The sequence below is a fragment of the Podarcis gaigeae genome (assembly GCF_964106915.1).
Source record: "Podarcis gaigeae genome assembly, chromosome: 3".
Taxonomy (NCBI): Eukaryota; Metazoa; Chordata; class Lepidosauria; order Squamata; family Lacertidae; genus Podarcis; species Podarcis gaigeae.
Genome location: NC_139680.1, coordinates 102,006,962 through 102,029,284, shown reverse-complemented (window position 1 = coordinate 102,029,284; position 22,323 = coordinate 102,006,962). Strand labels below are relative to the sequence as shown.

The following is a 22,323-nucleotide window of genomic DNA, read 5'->3' as shown; positions in this document are numbered from 1 at the left end:
AATCAAATAATTTTAAGTAAAACAGCTCAGTTGGTAAGAGCGTGGTGCTGACAACACTAAGGTTGCAGGTTTGATCCTGCACTGCAGGAGGTTGGACTAGATCGGAGGTAGGCAACCTAAGGCCCTTCTCAATCCGGCCCGCGGACGGTCCGGGAATCAGCGTGTTTTTACATGAGTAGAATGTGTCCTTTTATTTAAAATGCATCCCTGGGTTATCTGTGGGGCCTGCCTGGTGTTTTTACATGAGTAGAATGTGTGCTTTTATTTAAAATGCACCTTTGGGTTATTTGTGGGGCATAGGAATTTGTTCATTCCCCCCCCCCCCAAAAAAAAAAATAGTCCTGCCCACCACATGGTCTGAGGGACGGTGATCCGGCCCATTGCTGGAAAAGGTTGCTGAACCCTGGATTAGATATTCCTCAGGGTCCCTTCCAACTCTATGATTCTATGGAAAATAGTGATGAAACAGACATTAAAAATAGTAGGCAAAACAAGGTTTGCAAAACGTAGATGAAATAATAATAATAGTAATTATTTATAATCGCTTATTGCCCAAAGGGTCTCAAGTGATATACATGGAAAATGAATCAATTATGCCATAGAAGAAAATGGGGCATTATATAGCACATTAATATTGCTTTGGGGAAGAAAACACACACATTACGTAGCTGGGTGGGCTTGTCAAAAACAATGCCTAATATTGAAAGGCAGGGCGTTTCAGTGAATAGGTGTTGCCGCATTAAAATATAATTCCTTGAAAGTGTGGCATGAGCATTATGTGGCATTTTTAAAAGTGCCAGTGTCACAGATTAGGTGATCCTTAAGGTCCCAAGCTGTTAAGGAGTTTATGTACTAATAGAAACACATTGAATTTTACCATGTGAAATTTGGCAGCCAGTTCAAGATCACTGAGCAAAGGTGTTAACATGCCGGCAGAGTCTCTTGTCTTGTCAGCAGTAATTCTGTACTAACTTCAGTTTCTGGACCAAGCATGAGGGCGGGGCAGGATGAATGAATAACTTATTTGAAGCCCTTAAATATGACTCAGAAATCTGCGCCTCTAATTCCATCTGCGGATATTGATGCTGCCAAGGCACTGTTGTACACTCTCAAGTTTGCATCACTTTTTGTAGTCGGCACGCAAAGGGAACCTGCCAACGCTTTTCAGCTGATGGCCTATCCCTGCATTGTGAGCCAAACATACTGAACAGAGTGTTTCAAAGGAACCCCCCCCCCCCATTTTTGGTCAAGTTTGCAGGCTAGTCATTGCTTAGAGCTTTATTAAACAACATGTGTAGTGGTCCACAGTAGATGAATCTGATGGAGTGGGCTGTTGAAGGTGGATTTCCATTGTCATGGCTCAATTCATGTGCCCGGGACATAAAGGCCTAAATCCATTGCACAATTAAGCTTGCTTAAGCCCATTGAAATAAATGGTCTCAAGCACACCTAATTCTGTGTTGGATTTAGGTCAAATAAATATTATTGTAAGTGGTGAAAGACATATTATTGCAGGAATAATACTGTAGAAGACGCATGCCATCAAGGGGAAGTGGCGGCCACGGTACTTTAAACTCCACTGGGATGTAGTAGGAGCTTTAGCATAATAGTATTGGTATTTTATTCTACCTATATGCTAGTTTTCAGCTTTCTAACTATTGTTTGTGCCCTTTCTTTTTAGTGCTGTTTTGCTGGACCATGTCTAAGCATAGATGAATAACCGATATGATTTTCACCAAATAAAGTTGTAGCTCAGAGAATATCAAAAGTGTATGTCTGATGGGGGAAGGGGAAATACTGTATTATGTCGATGTATTCTCAATTTCTCATGTTTCAGGGTACTGTGATTTCTCTCTCCCCCCCCACTTATAAACATTGTTTTTCATGAACTTTCCCTGACTCCTTTAAATTTATTGAGAAGAAGGGTTTCAATAAGCTCTGTAGAATGTGAGAGAATGATTAAATATGTCAGTATTTGATACATGAGTTATTCCAAAAGATCCTAAGGTTAACAAAATAATAAAATTGGACATAAATCCAACCTTCCTTGAATCGGCTGTCAAATCACGACGCTTTTCTCCCACACAAGTGAAAATACGTGTATTTTTTCATGGCAGGGATTTACCAAGGATGATGGCAGACGGCAAGGCTGACAATCCCCGTCTGAAATGCATGATTTTTGAGACATATGCCACCTCTCTTGACCCGTAGCTGGCCTCCAAATGCATTCTCAGGTTTAGCTGCCAAATGGGGACCTGGTGTAAGTGAATGCCGCCCCATTGCCTCTAGGGTCCTCTCTCGCTAGGGCTGGGTTTGGCTCTGGGACTGCGAACTGTCAATCCAACATTCCGCTAACTTAATTGGAGTTGAATTTATTTATTTATCTGAGCGCACATGTGGGCGCGTACAAAAAAAAAGAAAGAAAACCACCACGTTTGACTTTGTCAGGGAGAAATTGGCAAGAAATTGCCTTTGAGAAGCATTCGTGGTTTAGAATCATGCACAATTCAGCTGTTGCCATGGGCTGCTGACAGTAGTTCAACTTATTCAGTTCTTAAGTCTATGATAATTAGGTGCCGGCTGTGTTCTTATAGTATTCTCTTTCTACCCAACTTGTTGGCCTAGCATTGATGCTTTGCTTGGCATGTTTTGAATCCTGATTGTACCTGGTGCATTTTATTGTAAGCACACTGTGTTGCTTCAGTTTATAGTGAAAGGGTTTCTTTATCTTGAATTTTTGGGGAATTCTTCACATTGACAGGCCACAATGTTTGAAATAAGTGCTCGTGTTCTTTCTACTTCCAGTTGACATTTTTTTGAGGAAAAAACTAGGCCTCCTCTTGTATGCATGCAGAAATACGGTTGCAAATTCATCTCCTTTTCACTCATCAAACATTACAAGAGCTTCCTTTGACATAACCTTGAAAGTATCTGTTTACAAAATGTTTGTACTGCATTTATGGGGAGAATAATGAACAGTGTTGAGCGAGCTAAAGTAAAGATTTAAATCCAGCAGAGGATAGATGGGAGTGCATTTGTTTCGCAAGAGGGAAAGGCCCCCCCCCTTTTAAAAAACAACACTTTGATGTATTGAGAATCTATCTTGAAGAAAACAGATGACCAAGGTGGAGTTACATTCCATCTGTATTGGCAAACACATGGAATATGCTTCTAGAATTGTGCCACAGCCTACAAGAGCGCAAGGAATAAATTAGGAAGGGTTAGTCTTCTCAAGAGCAGAATTAAGCTCCTGACCTCTTGATTGTTGGAGCTTGTGTCTGTTTGATGAAGGTCTAGAGACAGAAGGGCAGACTTGATAAGCACATTGTACTTGATCTGGTGATTTGGCAGTGGGGTGGCGGCAGTGTTTTGAAAAAGTGAAGTGTTGCTTTGTTGAACGGTAACAGAGGTAGGTGGGGTGGTAGCATGGACGTATCAGAATTTGTGTATCTGCATGTGGTTTTGCTCTGTCCACCTAATCATGGTGATGTTTTGTTTGTACTGGGGCAACAGTGTGATGCGGCAGCTAAAAAAGCCAATGCAATTCTGGGCTGCATCAATAGGAGTATAGCATCTAGATCAAGGGAAGTAATAGTGCCACTATATTCTGCTCTGGTCAGACCTCACCTGGAGTACTGTGTCCAGTTCTGGGCACCAAAGTTCAAGAAGGACACTGACAAACTGGAACGTGTCCAGAGGAGGGCAACCAAAATGGTCAAAGGCCTGGAAACGATGCCTTATGAGGAACGGCTAAGGGAGCTGGGCATGTTTAGCCTGGAGAAGAGGAGGTTAAGGGGTGATATGATAGCCATGTTCAAATACAGTGGTGCCCCGCAAGACGAATGCCTCGCAAGACGGAAAACTCGCTAGACGAAAGGGTTTTCTGTTTTTTGAGCTGCTTCGCAAGACGAATTTCCCTATGGGCTTGCTTCGCAAGACGAAAACGTCTTGCAAGTTTGTTTCCTTTTTCTTAACACCATTAATACAGTTGCGACTTGACTTTGAGGAGCAACTCATAGAACGCAGTGTACATAGTAGCCCTTTTTGAGGTTTTTAAAGACTTTGGTGATTTTTGAAGCTTTTCCAAAACTTCTTTTGCAGCCATTTGGTAAGTTAAGCTTTTAAAACTTTTTTTTGGGGGGGGGGTTGGATTTTGGGTTGGGGTGTTTGGAATTCAAGGACTTGGTGTTGGGGAGGGGTTTGCAAGAATCTGGAAACTTGTGGGTTTTTTTCTGCATTTTTATGATTTTCTGTGACCATTGGGCCACTCTGCTGTTTTTTAAAAAAAATTCTGGATTTGAATTTCTGTGTGCTGGGTGGCTGGGGGAACAGTTGGGGAGGGGTTTGCAAGAATCTGGAAGCTTGTGATTTTTTTTCTGCATTTTTATGATTTTCTGTGACCATTGGGCCACTCTGCTGTTTTTTTAAAAAAATATCTGGATTTGAATTTCTGTGTGCTGGGTGGCTGGGGGAACAGTTGGGGAGGGGTTTGCAAGAATCTGGAAGCTTGTGATTTTTTTCCTGCATTTTTATGATTTTCTGTGACCATTGTGCCACTCTGCTGTTTTTTTAAAAAAATTCTGGGTTTGAATTTTTAAATGCTCTTTGCAGTATGTGTGACTTTAAAGAGCACTTAATAAACTCTTGTTGTACCAAATTTGGCTTTGTTTGGACTTTGTTTGACCATAGGAACGCATTAATTGATTTTCAATGCATTCCTATGGGATTTTGTGCTTCGCAAGACGAAAAATTCGCTAGACGAAAAAATTCGTGGAACGAATTAATTTCGTCTTGCGAGGCACCACTGTATATAAAAGGATGTCACATAGAGGAGGGAGAAAGGTTGTTTTCTGCTGCTCCAGAGAAGCGGATACAGAGCAATGGATCCAAACTACAAGAAAGAAGATTCCACCTAAACATTAGGAAGAACTTCCTGACAGTAAGAGCTGTTCGACAGTGGAATTTGCTGCCAAGGAGTGTGGTGGAGTCTCCTTCTTTGGAGGTCTTTAAGCAGAGGCTTGACAACCATATGTCAGGAGTGCTCTGATGGTGTTTCCTGCTTGGCAGGGGGTTGGACTCGATGGCCCTTGTGGTCTCTTCCAACTCTATGATTCTATGATGGGAGTAAAGCGAGGAACATGGTAAAATTATGAATGTTGTATGGCCTGAGTAGTGAACCCATAGCTCTCCAGATGTTTCAAAAAGCTTTTGATAAAGTCCCTCACTAAAGACTCCTAAATTAGCTTAGGATAAGTGGAGAGGTCCTCTTGTGGATCAGGAACTGGTTACACAGCAGGAAGCTGAGAGTGGGAAGAAGTGGGAAGTTCTCTCAAAGGAGGCATATAATACATGGATTCCTCCAAGGATCTGTATCGAGTCTGGTCCTTTTTCACTTGTTCATAAATGATCCGTAATTAGCGGTGAGCAGTGGAATGGGCTGTCTGAGTTTGTTGGCGAAACCAAATTGTCCAGGGTGATGAAAACAACAAAAAACAGAATTGTGAGGAGCTCCAAAAAGATCTCTGAGAACTCCAAAAGCTGCAGCTCTTCTACATACATACATAGTTTTGTAACTTTCCACAGTTCAAACAGTGCTCAAGGTGACTCACAGCGTGACCAAAATGCATAGCTGCAACATAATTCTAAGTAGTCATAAACAATAAATAAAACATTAAAAAAAACAAAACCAAACTGAATAATTATTTCCACATAAATAACAACAAAATCTTTAAACAGATACAAAAGCCTAATAGCAACAGCAGCCACGCTCAACAAGAGTCAGCCACCCTCAACACCCCAGCCCAAGAGTCTTCAGCAGCCTCAGCTTTTGTAGCTGAAATCAGGGCCCCCACCTCTCAGGCCAGGTGGAAAAGACCTATAAGAAGTAGTGAGGATGGAACCAGGTACCTTCTGGGTGTGAAGCAAAAGCAGTTTACCACTGAGCTAGGCTGGCTGTGTTTAAAAAGTAAGACGTAATTAATTACCTTCTCTAACATTTCATGGTAAACTCAGATGAAACTGCCTAGAGGCTTGGAATTGTGCCACAGCGAGGTAGCTGCTACCCAAGCAGGTCTACTTGAAAGGGCCAGTGTAATAATGTCCGGTAATTCAGAAGACTATGAAGGTGGGGATGTCACCAGTTGTTGGGGCACTCCCAGTTTCAGGTAGGGCATCCACCAGAGCCAGACTAAGACATTTTGGTGCCTGAGGTGAACCACAAAACAACACACACCCCACTGTCAGGTAAGAAGTGGGGAGTGAAGATCTATATTGGGGAAAAGGGGGAGGGGATAAACTTTGACATTGGGATCTGCCACCCCTTTGGATCCTGCCACCTGAGGCTGTTGCCTCACGTTGCTGTATGTGTGGGCTGGCCCTGGCATCCACACCTTAGCATGGATCCTAATTAGTAAAAATGAGGTTCATGCAAAGTACTGGAAAATGTGATCTCTTGCTATAAAGTGTGGATAGGTTAATGCATCTCTTGAGTGCGAATAAAATAGAAAGCTGGTTTGAGTATTGCATGTTGCAAAGCTCCCTGGGCTGGATTCAGTGTCTCTTCTGCAAATGAAAAGGCCTTCAATGCTTGTGGAAGGGACTGGAATCCAGTAGAGATTGTTGCTGGGGGAAGGGGAGGTGCCTTTTTCAATGAGGGTCCCTCACCCCTCCAGAATAGTTCCATGTGATAATCATCCTGGGGGGTGGTTTCAGCTTAATAAATCTAACCCTTCCAATAATAATAATAATTCCAAATGTTCTTGACATGTAATAAAGAGAAAACATTATTAGCTTAATTTTGCATGTATGTGTGTCTGCAGTATACTAAAAGAAGTATAAATTATCATTTAGATTCCCCTGCAGAATTTCTAGCAGTAAGCACAGCGGTCACCAGATGGTGCTAAAGCAACACATTTAGAGAACTGGTGATGAACATCATGCTGTTTGCTACTGTCTGATAAGCTCTGATGGTATTTATACTGTTCGCGAGGGTTTCCTTGATTTGACCTGCAAAGCAAACAAGTTGCTGAGAATAACCGAGAAAGGAATAATAGTTGGTTGGTGTTCAAGTGAGTTTTATCTGACCACTTTCTGAGTTCCATTTTAGTGGGGGGGGGGTGCAGGGGAGGAAGGAGAGAAATAGCCTCCTTCCCTTTTGCTTTCATTTATTTCTCAACAGCATCTATAGCTTTGGCCTACATGCCTGTCGACCAATGTGCACACCAATTAGCATAGATTTATTTACAGTGGTACCTCGGGTTACAGACGCTTCAGATTACAGACTCCGCTAACCCAGAAATAGTACCTCGGGTTAAGAACTTTGCTTCAGGATGAGAACAGAAATTGTGCGGCGGCGGCGCACCAGCAGTGGGAGGCCCCATTAGCTAAAGTGGTAATTCAGGTTAAGAACAGTTTCTGGTTAAGAACAGACCTCCAGAGCGAATTAAGTTCCTAGCCCGAGATACCACTGTATTTGTTTCGTTCCATTTATCAGCTGCTTCCTGCGAAGCGTCTCCAAGTGGATTTAATGATTAATAATAAAAGGTTGTACATTTTCCACGCTGGTTGGCAGGACTCTGTGCTGCATCCCAAACCGTGGATCTCCTTCCCCAAAAGTATGCTTCTGGTAACTTCACTGTACCGATTTGCGCAAATACCCCAAAGACACCCCTTTACTTTGATCTTTGACGCCTGAGTTGTATATTTTGTAATTGAAAGTTGATTTAAAGCAGGCTTCTTCAACCTTGGCCCTCTAGATGTTTTGAGACTAACTACAATTCCCATCATCCCTGACCACTGGTCCTGCTAGCTAGGGATCATGGGAGTTGTAGTCCAACAACACCTGGGGACCCACAGGTTGAGAAAGGCTGCTGCAAATGTTTTGAGACTACAATTCCCATCATCCTTGACCACTGGTCCTGCTAGCTAGGGATCATGGGAGCTGTAGGCCAAAAACATCTGGAGGGCCGAGGTTGAGGAAGCCTGGTTTTAATGTTGTAAGCTAGCCTGGGGCCTTAGGGTGGAGGGTGGGTAATTAAGATCATCTTCATCATTTGGTGGTAGCAAACTCCATACTACTGTATGAAGAAGTTATTCCACAGCTCCAGCTTTGCTGCTGTCCCGCCCCACCACAGTCCAGTCCAGATAAACTGCCACGACTCGTGTTGGGAGGGTGACTCTCCAGCACACCATATGCTGCCATTTTTCACTGGATAAAATTATTACTGTTTATTTCAATTTACACCCCTCTTCCTTTGGAAGGAGCCCAGGATAATGCAATTAGGATCTTCAATCACCTATAATTAAACCTTACGTTTTTACATATTTATTGCACAAAGTACTTAACCTAATTGTTCATCAAGCAGGACAAATTAATCACTTTGGAGTGAATTCTGTGTGCCGCAGAATATTTTGCATTCTTCACAAATAGGAGTAAAAGACTTTCTCCTTCGCCTGTTTTATATATTTTAATTTTGAGAGGACAACCAGCTATGAGTAAGATGTACAGAGAGGGCCAAATCCATGCTCAGCCCCCCCCCCGACTTTAAGTAAGGGGGGGGGGATGAAATAGATTAAAAATCCACATGAGACACGCTGTTTCCCCTATTCTTTTCTTAAATTTATGTAATATCACTGTCTTCCATATATTGAACTTCAAAGAAGAAAATGCATGGACCAAATTAATCCTAGAAACCTGATGACTTTAACTCTGCTCACGCTATCCCCTGAATTTGTTTCTAACAGCGCTCTTAAAATTTCGAGCCATTTGGTACTGCTTATTTATCATTTGTACAGATCTGTTAAAAGTGTGAAGGCCTTTACCTTTATCTCATTCCAGTCATCTGCTGGAACTGTTTATGTTTGTACCGATAGAGCCAGGATGATGCACATTGCAGTGAGAGGACTCTGAGCTTGGATCTTGACGCCAGGAACAGACTATTTCGAAGCCTAGGGACAGCCATTATGAGGTTGCCTTTTGTTCATATTTATCCTGTGGTTCCCTTCCAAGGAGCTCTGGTCTAGGATCACCCATGAGTTTTAACGGCTGTGGAACTAGTCCAACATTCTGGGCAGTCCAGCTCACCAATTATAACCTTATTATTCATAGACGGGGGGGAATATGTGACTTCAGCCTTCCACGACACTTGATGTGTGGTGCCGACGTTTGTTTTGTTATCATTTAAAGAAGCCGTTTAAATATTGTTTACGCTGAATTAAAAGACAAATGTTTAAAAAGACATTTCTGGTGTGATTGTCACCAACAATCAAACCTCAAAATCTCCATGCTCTTTGTAGCATTTAATATTCCTCTTCCTTTTGTTTCTGTTCTTTTCCTTCATCCTTCATGTGGCTCAGAGCCACATGAAGGAAGTGGGAGAAAGAAAAGAAAGGGAGATTTATTTATTTTTATCCTCCCTTCACCACAAGGTGCCAGGGCGAGTCACAATAAAGTATAATGAAGCATTAAGAACAGTTTCAGACAAATTACAGTCACAACTAGAGCTGGGTCCTAAATATATTTATTTCTTAAGTGGCAAAGAAGTGTGTCTTCAGCATATTACAAAAGCTGTATAATGATGGTGCCTGATGCGTCTCTGTGGGGAGTGAATTCCACAATTTGGGGGCTGCCACAGATAAGGCTCTGTTGCAAATTAGACCAGACTGTGTTACATCCTTGAAAAGAAGTGGGAAACTTTTAGGTTGTCCTTTTGAGCAGACATAGACAGGGTGATGTCTTGCCTTATTCCATCTCGTGTCAGACACCGCCCAGAACAACTTGTTCCCCATCTGTGGCTCCTTGTACAGCATACGGGGCATGAAGCATAGCAAAACTGACCAAGAATAAAATATACAAGATTCACCTAATCTGCACAGGCAACCATGTGTATGCAGTTCAGAAATAGATAAGATTTTATAGCCTTACTTATTATTTAACAGTGGGTGAAACGTGCCCCTCTGTTCATGTTGCCTCCTGTTTCGTGAGGGAGTTTTCCAATTTGAGTTACAATAAGTGTAATTACATCTGGGCTTGTGTGTGTGTGTGTGGTTGATTCTCAGCAAAAATTATAACAGTAGATTTTTCCTCTGGAAAATACCTCCTCAGTAATGCCTTTAATTTTTCTGACAGTTGCATGCAATATTTTGTCCCCACAAAAAGAAGAAAGCACAAACTTTCAAGATAGTATTTTGTGTCATATATATTTATGTGCCGTTTCTACTGGTTGTAAGAGATCTTGACATACAGGCAGGGAAATCACTTTACTGTATCTGTAAATTTTTAAATACATTGTACGCTTTGCTTGAGAGCATACTCCATTTGTATTTGATATCATTTAAGTATTTTTTGCATATGTAAAAAAAGGCATGCAGATCTTGCAAATGCATTTTTCCACAGAAGTGCTTCTCCCCCTTTCTGACTCTGTTATTTTGTTTACTTTTAAGCAATTTATTTCTCCAATATCCTTTATTTAGAAGCTGGTAGTTTTCCTTGTGCTGTGCAGCAAGGTTAGCTCCAGGAGCAAAATAATCAGTCTTCACTGATCTAATAAATGATTTAAAATATTCATGGTTGAAAATCAATAAGATACCGGTTATCTTGGATACCCGTTAAGTTGCTTTTTATGTCATTAATGAATAAATAAAAATTACTTCCAGACGACGGTCTTGAGAAAATCCAGGCATCATGTCATTGTGTAGATTTCTGATCCTATTCTTATGCTACTGTGAAGTAAAATGTGTTTAACTTGGATGGTGTTTTAACGTGGTTTATTTAAGAGACAAAATACACATTTGAAAATGTTTGCAGTTTGACAAGAGTGTGAAAATGTTTGCAGTTTGACAAGAGTGTTGAGATAAATTACTAGGGAGGCAATTCCTCTTGTGCGTCCTAAGGAATATGATTTAAAACTTTTCTCTGCAAAACTTTTGGCATTATTGCCTGACCTCAGTCAAGTCTATATATACACACTGAATTTCAGCTAGAATAAGTAACCAGCAGTTTTAGCAATCTGGAGCATTTTCAAATGAGACTCCAAAAACTCATTTTTGTCTGGGAAAGTGTTGCTTGTAAATGCCATTAATGATGAATGGAATGCTGAAAAACGACTTTTTGAAACAGAATAAATATGTTTCAATTTGGGCTTTTCTTTTGTATTGGAGTCTTGAAAATGTTAGAGAGGTGATTTAAAAGCAAATTTGCTTCTAAGAAAACTAACCATCCACCTACTACTAAAGTTAATTCTCCCCTTCCCTCCCTCTCCATTTTTCAAACCTGTGAATCAGAGGAGGAGGCTTGCATTCTCAAGTTGCGTTGTTAGCGATCAGTGTTATAATTCAGAGCATTCTGAAAGTGTGTTAATTGGTCTGGTTCCTGCCTGCCTTCCTTTCCAGCCAGGTACACCCATGTAATATGTCCATCCTAAAGCTAGTAGAGTTACCCACACACTTGATGGTGGGGTGGGGCTCTTGATCATTATTTACTTACTTCTCAAAGCTTCCTTCTCCATAAGTGATTTCTTGGCAACTTCCGCAGCTGTATGGAACGCGGACTTTGAATATATGAATAAAATTGAGCCCAATTGCCTCTGACCTGTAGATCTTTAAAGGGACTGGTTCTTTGCTACGAACAGAAATCTCATTGTCTCTCTCAATGTATTCAGTTGGAGGTTTTCGGTAGTAGGTGGGAACGAGTTCGTTTTCTCCCAGCCAATCCTCCCCTCAAGATTTCTCCGTTGGCCTGTTTCAAATACGATACAGCCTTGATCGCTATTTCAGTTCACCTTCATATCTCATTCTGATTCAAACTTTGGGGACATTTGAAGTGTGCCTAAGCAAAGGAAAGGTGATACTTCTGCCTTTTGGGGACTGGCAACTTCAGGTTTTAAAGCTGGCCTTGTATGTGATGTTGTGATGCTGGTACTTTTTAGAGAAGACGGTTGTGGGTGCAGATGGGGGGCTCTCTGTTAAGTCAGGATAGGAACAAAAATGATAGGTTTTATTCCAATGTTGTGAGCTGGTTTTGTGCTTTAGGAACGCAGAAAAATGCATGTATATGAGTGTGTGAGAGAGGGAGGGGTAAGTAGCCCCACACTGAACTGGTGTGTGTGTTATTTTTGCATTTGAATGACAACTGACTTGAATAAAATTTCCAGGGCCACTTTTCATAATACACAGAACCATGTACAAATATTAAATAAGTGCAAAATAAAAAGGAGATAATTATGTGTCTGCTGTTTCACAGAAATGTGTAATAAATCAGTGTGCCCATCAAATGCACCCGAACTCTGAAGAGAAGTAGCTGACATTATATATTTTGCTTTATTCAGTAAAGTTGCTTTCGAGATTCGAAAGGAAAAAAAAAAGACTGCTGACAACACTCCAGTTGGCTGTAATTTCCAATTTGTAATTTTAGAATTAATGCGTTACAATTAGGAACTGAGTGGTTCTAGTTCTGGTGGGTGGGCCATGTTATGTCTCGTTACTCGTGTTATCTTAGCTTTTTATAAAATGTGCCCTAAATAAAGTTTATAGTGGAAAGAATGAAAAAATAGTTTTAGTGATTTCCAGTTTTCAAAGTTCTTTACAACTCAATATCTCATTCAGTTGCATATGTAGATACTTTTATGACAGATACACACATTTTTATATGTGTTCAGAATGCTTTATGTGAAATAACAATTGCTGTGAGGAGTACAAAGCCCAGTGTAAAAGATAGGATGCAGTCTTGCACAAGCCCTGTTGAAAACAGTGGAGCCTGTTCATATGTAAACAGCCTAAGATGGAGAAGGGAGATACAATTTTCAGATGGGAGGGGGAACAAAAACAACAGCACCTTTTCATTTACCTGTGACATATTGAAATCAAAGGAAAAGGTGGCATGGGTGAGAGGTGATGTGGAATATTACAGCTCCTAAATTTTTGAAATAAATATCTTATATTTCAGTTCAAGAACGTATGTTTAGGATCACAGCCCAAGATCACACAAACTGTACTTTCATATAATGCATGATGCAGATTTTACAAGCGTTGAGCCTGTATCTTTATATTTTGTATACCCATTATTAAGATTTTAAAAAAATGCATTTTGTGTTGCAAGGTTTTAATGATTTGCTTTCTGTTTTGCAGCATTACCAACGAAGCAGGAGCCTCAATATACAGTGTTAGTCCAGAAGCTACCAAGGAGATGCCTGATTTAGATCCTAACCTACGAAGTGCAGGTAATTATTGGCCATTTCAGTATTTTCATGACACTCATAATGTATATATATGTACAACCACTTAAATAAGAGAAGATAATAGTACTCTTGTCACCCGTAACTCTTTATGAATTTCCTTTCATTATATATTTTCATCATCCTTGAAACAAATTATAAATTGAGAATTCTACTTACTGTAAATATGTCTCCCTCATATTTACATGATAGGAAACCAGCAGATTTTTTCGTTTATATAATGCCATATGTAGTATACTTACTGCCACGGGCATGTGACATATTGACTAATATATCTCATATGCTTGACAAGGCTGTATCTTGATAATTTGGTATCTGCTTCTTAGGTAGAAATAGCTCCAATAGGAAAATTAAACGAGGAATGACTGAATGTGATAGCTTTTACATAATTTATCTCTCTCTGGCTGTATTTGGGCATGAGATTAAACCTTGGTTTAACACTAAAGAAATGTACTCATCTTCCTCATGCTCTCTTATTCACCCTGTGTGTCTATCTTCTTGTCTTACGTGGCCAAGAGGAAGAATTTAGAAACTTTAAATAACCGCAGTATCTTGTTTCGTCTGAACTGGAGATTGTGGTTAAATGCTAACTATGGTTAATTTCAAAAGAAGCCAACTTCAAACCATGGGTTATGAAGCCAGCTTGTTGAAATTAACTATAGTTAGTGTTTAACCACAAGCCCAGATAGGACTAAATGACAAACAGAGTTCATTAAAAGCAAAATATTCCAAATGCTTCCTCTTGTGAATAGGTGGGAGGGGCTCATTCATGTAGTGCTAAACTGTGGTTTAGTGTTACGTCCAAACACATTCTCCCTGGATAAAGAAACCTGTTTCTCATTGCAGGGGATATCAGAATTGCAAAGGTACTTCCAGAAGTTATAGGATATTGGTAAACACATTTTTTATAAAAAGGGGACATTTTATCCTTCCATCATAACAGTGGCCAGCATAAAACAAGCCCAGACACAGATGGGCTGTGGGAGTTGCAAGCCATCTCAGCTTGGCATACTGAGAAGTGCTTTATACTGGCTGTATGTGGGAATGTTTCATTAACAATAATTTAACAGTCTTTGTAAAGGGAAAGTGGTGGTTTCCAGTGGTGACCTGAAACATATCTGTACTTGCATAATACGAACTATGTTTATTGCTAGTGATGTTTGAAGAACTTAATTTCTATGAATATTGATGCAAATTGATCAAATCTGCACTTCCCAGATTAGTGTGCTGAACAGGATAATGCTATCATTTGAATTTTTCATTTCCCCAAATTTTTTGATACATCACTAAAAAAATAATGTACCAAAATGCATTGAAATGCATATTTTAGAATAAGTGTGAGCACTGAGCTACAACATGTTCTTTAACGTGAATTTGTGATAAATGCATATTATTATTATTGATTATTTGATTTACATACCACCCTTCATCAAAAGATCTCAGATTTAAATATGAGGTTTAAATATGAACTTTCCTCTTTGTGTGGTTTTCTTAAAATAATAATAATAATAATAATAACAATAACAATAACAATAATAATAATACAGATTAATGCAGAAGCTGCACTTTGCAGACTTAGGTAAGAACACTTGGAAAATTGATTCAGACTAGAAATTAACTGATCTGTCCATTCTTGAGTACTACAGTTGAAAAATGTAATAATAATTTTGGGAACTTTTGGCTTTTCACGTGTTCATCTGTAGGTCCTGCTTATCTTTTATTTCTGATTTCTCTCCTCATCAGACTTTGTGCTTCTCATTCATCGTTTGCCAGAATCTATCATGTTTCTTCCTCTGTCTCACATCTCTGTGCTTTTTCCTTTTATTTCTCCTTATCTATAGAAACATTTACCAGCCAATATTTATTCAATAAATTCTTCTCTTTTTTTAGAAACCTTAACCCTTAACTTTCCTTTAATTGAACTGCAATGACCACTCTAATTTATTGAAAGATTTTGCTTCTATCTCCTCCAGTTGTGAGTTTCAATTCCATGTTATTTTGACAAACCTGCTCTTTATATGAAGTAGGCAGGGCCTTTGCTGTTTGTTTAGCACCCAGAATCTTCAAAAATCAATACTGTATTTCCTTAAAAATGGAGATGTGCAGAGTGTTTTGTCAAGTGGGTGGGAGGCAAAATATGAATAAATAGCAACTGCACGCGTGCAAAGTTTGGCAGGTTGCAATTCAAGGATGAGTTCACATGACCAGCTACAGTCTGGTTTGGAGAGCCACGTAAAATGTAGTCCTGCAGCCATATCGATAGAAGGAATGACTATCGCTCTTGCTGTGATAGTTCCTGAGGTGATGGTTGACATCCTCCAGCGCCGTTCATCCATCCCCTCCCTTAGTAAGTAGTAGCAGCAATAATAATAATAATAGTAGTAGTAGTAGTAGTAGTAGTAGTAGTAGTAGTAGTAAGGTAAAGGTAAAGGGACCCCTGACCATTAGCTCTAGTCGTGGCCGACTCTGGGGTTGCGGCACTCATCTCGTTTTACTGGCCGACGGAGCCGGCATACAGCTTCTGGGTCATGTGGCTAGCATGACAAAGCCGCTTCTGGTGAACGAGAGCAACACACGGAAACGCTGTTTACAGTGGTGCCCCGCAAGACGAATGCCTCGCAAGACGGAAAACCCGCAAGACGAAAGGGTTTTCCGTTTGCGAGTTACTTCGCAAGACGAATTTCCCTATGGGCTTGCTTCGCAAGAAGAAAGCCCATAGGGAAATCTCCGGGGACCTCTTTTAAATGCTGGCGGTGGGGAGCAAAGCCTTTCCCCCCCTCCGGCCTTCAGAAGAGGTCCAGGAAGGCCGGCAGGGGCCGAAAGGCTTTGCTCCCCACCGCCAGCATTTTAAAAGCAGCCCAGGATAGCAGGGAAGCGCTTCCCGCTATCCCGGACGGCTTTTGAAGGCAGGCGGGGGGAGCAAAGACTTTTGCCCCCCGCCGGCCTTCAGAAGAGGTCCTGGACCTCTTCTGAAGGCCGGCGGGGGGCAAAAGTCTTTGTCCCCCCTGCCTGCATTCCCGGGGGCTTTTAAATCGCCCCGAGACAGCGGAGAAGTCCTCCGCTGTCCCTGGGCGATTTTAAAATGCTGGCGGGCGGCAGCAAAGCCTTCGCTGCCGCCCGCCAGCATTTTAAAAAACCCCCAGCCTTCAGAAGAGGTCGGGGGACAGACTGTCCCCGGACCTGGTCTGAAGGCAGTTTCCATAGGAACGCATTGATTGATTTTCAATGCATTCCTATGGGAAACCGTGCTTCGCAAGACGAAAAACTCGCAAGACAAAAAAACTTGCGGAACGAATTAATTTCGTCTTGCGAGGCACCACTGTACTTTCCTGCGGGAGCGGTACCTATTTATCTGCCTGCACTTCATGCTTTCAAACTGCTAGGTTGGCAGGAGCAGGGACTGAACAACGGAAGCTCACCCCGTTGTGGGGATTCAAACCGCATACCTTCTGATCGGCAAACCCTAGGCTCAGTAGTTTAGACCACAGCGCCACCCGCATCCCTATAATAATAATAGTAAGTTAGTAAGTAATAATAAGTTATTATTTATACCCCACCCATGTGGCTGGGTTTTCCCAGCCACTCTGGGCGGCTCCCATCAGAACATTAAAAACACAATAAAAGATTGAACATTAAAAACGTCCCTAAACAGGATTGCCTTCAGATTTCTCCTAAAAGTCAGATAGTTGTTTATTTCCTTGACACACGGAAGGCATCACTACTGAGAAGGCCATTTTGCTTCTACTTCCTACTGCTGCCGTCAGCTCTCCTGACCTGTGGGCACGGGGCAGTCTTCGGAAAGACAATTCTCTATGCGTCCTTCTCCAGTTTTCGGGGAGGAAAGAGAAACTTATTCCTTACCTCCTTCACTTTGCTAGGATCCATGGGTTGCAACCAGCTAAGCCCGGCATGGGGAACCTTCAGCTTGTTGACCTAATTACGCACCCGATCATAAGATGCACCTAGTTTTAGAAGGGGAGAACAAGAAAAAAAAAATCTCTCCCTCTTTGCACAGCACCCCTTCAGCTAAGCGGCAGGAGAAGCAGAGCCACTTCCATTTCTCCTCCCACTTCACTGCGCAGAGAGGGAAAGCTGTGCAGCACCTCTCCAGCAAAGCAAAGCAAAGCCAGGAGAGCTCCGGAGGCTTCGCGTTGCTTTTGCTGAAGCCATGGAGCCTGCATTCGCTCCATAAGATGCACACACGTTCCCCCTTAATTTTTGGAGGGGAAAAAGTGTGTCTTATAGAGCGAAAAATACGGTAGACCCCGTACAGGTCCTGCTTTGGCCTGCGAGGATATTTCCCCAAAGCACACCTTCCTGGTGCTATATGTGCCTAATTACATTGCACGGTCGGGAGCCTTAACGTGTACTCTCGTTTGTTCATTGAAAAAGGAGTCTTGCTCTAGCCTCTGGTCAGTTAGCTATCGGTGAGAGCAAGCCTGCTGGTATCAGTTGCCTTACAGAGTTTCTACAGGGAACCCCATAGGGCAACTGACGCCTTCAGAAAGTGGAGCTTGGACTCTGCACCTATCCAATGATAGGTGGTCAATTCAAGTCCTCTGGGACTGGCTTTGCTACTTCGTTCCCCGGTCCAATGCCTACACAGTCAGACTCAAAGCAGACTCTCTGAAATTGATGGACCCGTGTTAGTCGTGCCCGTTGGTCTACTCTGAGTAGGACTTCGTTGGATTCAGCCTCGTGATTCCAGGTTGAAGCTGCATGCTCTCACCATGTCAGACATTACACTTTGCCCTCTCTCCCAGTGGCTGCAAATATTCAAGGCAAAAGGTAGATGGATAGAGTTGAACGTGCATCTCAAAAATGGCACCAGCCAATCCGGCCCCTTGTAGCCTCAGGTGGCAGAAGTAGAACTGGTGGCAGCACTTGGGGGGCTCTATAAGGGCTGAACATTCACACACACACACACACACACACACACACAAGGCCTGTAATTTCTTGCTCTCTACAAGAATGCAATTTCCAGTAACAAATTTCATCATTACGTTTGCAGACAAATGTTGATTTGAAAAAGCCCTGAACTTAATACTATAGGCAAGTAATAATAGAATCTGTTCAAGTTGCTTGGGAGCCTATAATGAATAAAATGTTCGTACATAGTTAGGGGGGCATTAAATGCCTTTCTCTCAGGAGAAGTGACAGCACTTGGCTGGTCATCATGTAGGTTTAGCGAGATGTCTAGTCTGGTGAGATTAGTTTCTGTGGTGATTTTGTTTTTTTTCTTGTTTACTGGATCTCCATTTTGGTTTAGTAGGCCACGAGGTCACACTTAAATCAAGGAAATCTGACTTTTTCTCTTTTCGTTTTAATTGTGTTAATCGACGTCAAGTTCTGTGCCGGCGTGATTTAGTTCAGTACATTGAGACAACAACAGCAGCTGACAGCTGCATGATGAAGTGTGACATTTGGAATTAAAATAAAAGGTTTTGCAGGCGTTGCACAAGATAGCTGTGATCCTAACCCGGTTTGCCACTTTAGCATTTCACTCAGTACAAAATAAGATAGTGAGGAGCAAGGGGGAATTAATCTGACAAAATAAAGTGAAGAGACCTGTATCTGCTAATAAAGAGTAGTTACATAAACTCAGTCAGAGGAGGCTTTTGTAAAATGAAGTTGTGCACTGTTTGGTAGCCTTTTTAGATCTATCATTCTGATTCTGACAATCTATAATTCTGATTCCGATGATCTGTAATCTCTGTTAAAAGCCGCTTCTGCTTTTGTTCAGCATATCATATATTTTTTTAATGAAACCCACCAAAATCCAATTGTCTCAGCAAAAGGGGAAAGGGTTCTTTGTTGATTGGTTCATTGGCTGTTGTATATTTCAGCCAAATAAGATTGCTCTTATTGCTATTTTGAATGTAGGGAGCTGATGCAGAGAGATAGTGCATCGCCTCAGGTCAATTCAGATAGCGGGTGATGGCCTACATTGGTCCATGTAGCCTAGTAATGGTCTGGAGGAATTGGCAACATTTATTCAGATGGGTGGCTTCCTCCCACCCCCTAGTTCTACCTGCAAGACCAGATTAGATCATGGGCTGAGTGGATTGCAACCCAGGGCCCGCTGTCTCAAGGGGCCACTAGTGTTCTAGGCCACCTTTAAAATATGATGTGTGTATAATTCTTACAGCACAGGTGTATTTGCCTGTATCTGCTGTGCCTTCCCTATACAGTGGTGCCTCGCTAGACAAAAAGAATTCGTTCCGCGATTCTCTTCGTCTAGCGGTTTTTTCGTCTTGCGAAGCAAGCCCATTGACAGCTTAGCGGATTAGCGCTACAGCTGTCAAGCGGCTTCCAGCGATCAGCTGTTAAGCGGCTTATCAGCGGAACAGCTGATAAGCGGCTTAGCGGCTTAAGAAAAGGGCGGAAAAAGCGGAAAAAAACCACGGGGGGATGCAAGATTTTTTTCGTCTTGCGAAGCAACCCCATAGGGGAATTCGTTTTGCGAAGCGCCTCCAAAACGGAAAACCCTTTCGTCTAGCGGGTTTTTCGTCTTGCGAGGCGTTCGTCTTGCGGGGCACCACTGTATGTTGCTGTTGTTTAGTCGTTTAGTCGTGTCCGACTCTTCGTGACCCCGAGGACCAGAGCACACCAGACACTCCTGTCTTCCACTGCCTCCCGCAGTTTGGTCAAACTCATGTTTGTAGCTTTGAGAACACTGTCCAACCATCTCGTCCTCTGTCGTCCCCTTCTCCTTGTGCCCTCCATCTTTCCCAACATCAGGGTCTTTTCCAGGGAGTCTTCTCTTCTCATCAGGTGGCCAAAGTATTGGAGTCTCAGCTTCAGGATCTGTCCTTCCAGTGAGCACTCAGGGCTGATTTCCTTAAGAATGGGATAGAAACCTATATTATAAAACACGTGAACAAAATATTCTCCAAATGGGTGCACAGATAAAATTATAGATAAAATGCAGCTAAAATACAGAATCAGAAGAAAAAGAGATATTCAGAAAGTTGCCTGCATCAAAGCAAAGATTAAAAAAAACCTTTAAATTGTGTGTTTGCGTAGGATTGCCAAAACTAAAAAAAGTTTTCAGTATTGCGTGTACTTGCCTAGTGCCAAGAGACAGGAAGTTACAAAACATGGGTGCTGCTGCACTAAAGGAATGAGTCCTTGCAAATGCAGAATGGGCAGGGTGACACTCATCAAAAACATTGAGTAGTCATATGATGAGCTATTAAGCGATATGTATTCAGGCAGGTATGAAGCGGGCTCCTTAGAGTTGAATCACTAAGATTGTCTGTCCAACGCTTTTGCTCGAGACTGAGCATACATAAAATTCCTTAGAGATGTTAATTATTTAGCACAAATTCTATTTATTTGGCATTTTGTAGAGTACTGGAAGCAAAGAGGACAAGTCCTCTGCCCTGAGGAGCTTGCAGTCTACATTTTGATAGATGAAGAGCTGGGAAAGGGAAGGGAGGAAAGGGGGAGCCAAGGAGTTCAGTGAGCGATGGTAGGCAACTGTGGCTTGATGGATGACTATTTTAGTACAGTGTGTATCCCAAATGTTTTTGTTCACAGATTTGTAGACTTCTGAAAAAGAATGAAATCTCCCACTAATATGAAATCGCACAGATGAGTGTGTCATAATCCAGAGCAGCTGTTTGAGAGAAGGAGGGAAAGGAATTCCCTCCCCTCTTTTGCTTCTGTGTTGCCTTACAAAAAACCTTGACCAGCACATTTCTTCCAGATGCTGGAGAAACACTGGTGATTCTTAATGGCTACTACTTAGAAGCCAAATCAGTTGATTCCTGCGTGGAAGCAGTTTTACCCACCCTTAAGAATAGAAATGAGACAAGACAGATTTAATTGACTGTTTTTCAGGTAACTGGATTTTAGCTCAGAATTAAAGTCATAGTATTCGGGAGAGGGGTGAAAGCTATGCTTCTGCAATTCATACACCAAGGAAACATTGCAGAAAAGTGCTTATTGAGCAAATAACTTCAGAGTCAATCAGCCAGACTGCATATTGTAAGAAGGTCCAGGGTATTATTGCTTGGTTCATGGAGGTGTTGTTGTTGTTGTTGTCCATTTTGGTCCCTTTAAGGGTCCCTTGGTGGAAATGAGAGCCAAAATCATTGCCTAAGAAATCCTCTGGGAATTTTTACTGACCACATTGCAACCCAACACAGCACATTCTATACTTCCTCAGACAATCCTTTTTGGTGTTGGGATGCAAGGCAGAAGTAACCAGTCTTTCTGGACCAGTGGGCACATTTTGAGAGAGAGAGATGGAGGTACCAGTTGCAAAATAGCTGGTATGGAGGTGGGCATGGCACAGCACAAAATCAGAGAGATTTGCTTATCATGGGAAGTCAGCAATGTCTTGCTGGCCCAGATTGTGGAGATCATACCACACTCACTCTCCTTTCACAGAACTTGCTTAGAAGATACCTGCCCATTTTGCCCCATAACTTCCTTTCTAGGAGGGCTAGAGACGTACATTTCCGAAGCATTAAAGCAGAGAGTCTGGGGCAGCTGATGAGGTGCACCAGCAAAAGCTGGAAAAAAGGCTTGATTGTTAAGTCACTCTTTAAGCTGTAGCCCTGTGAGGAAAATAGCGGTCTTCTAACAGCTCTCAGCACCCTTAACAAATGACATTTCCCAGGATTCTCTGGGGGAAGCCATGACTGTTTAAAAATGGTATTATACTGCTTTAAATGCATAGTACAGATGGTGCCTAATGCAATTGCAGGAGTCCCAGTGAAACAAGGGAAGCCAACACAGGCCCCTTCAGATGTTCTCAGACAACAGCTCCCATCATCCCTATTTGCCATGCTGTCTGGGGCTGATGAGAGCTGGGGTCCACGGCATCTGATGGGCACCATGTTGGCTGCCCCTGGCCTAGAGATACTTTCTGTGCAGCATTGTTCAGTGTTATATGTGTTTTGGTTCCCTATGACAGGTCAAGTTGCCAAGTTCCTCAGAAATCCCTTGGCGCTATCAAGTTTTGTAAGGGAGCTTCTTGTCTTTAACTCTCCCCTATTTGTGATTTGCCACTGTGTTTCTCTGGACAGCAGCCATTGGGTGCAATCCAGAGAAAGTTAGCAGGCTCAAGTCCCATTGAAATTGA

At 41.9% G+C, this 22,323-nt stretch overlaps 1 protein-coding gene across 1 annotated transcript in view; it reads left to right on the top strand.

Annotated features, from left to right (window-relative positions):
* Positions 1-22,323, top strand: part of SRBD1 (S1 RNA binding domain 1) — a 173,580-nt gene that overhangs the window by 52,108 nt on the left and 99,149 nt on the right. The window contains exon 15 of the mRNA XM_083733186.1: positions 13,123-13,214. Within this exon, the coding sequence (XP_083589312.1) occupies positions 13,123-13,214 (92 nt within the window). The remainder of the gene's footprint in view (positions 1-13,122; positions 13,215-22,323) is intronic.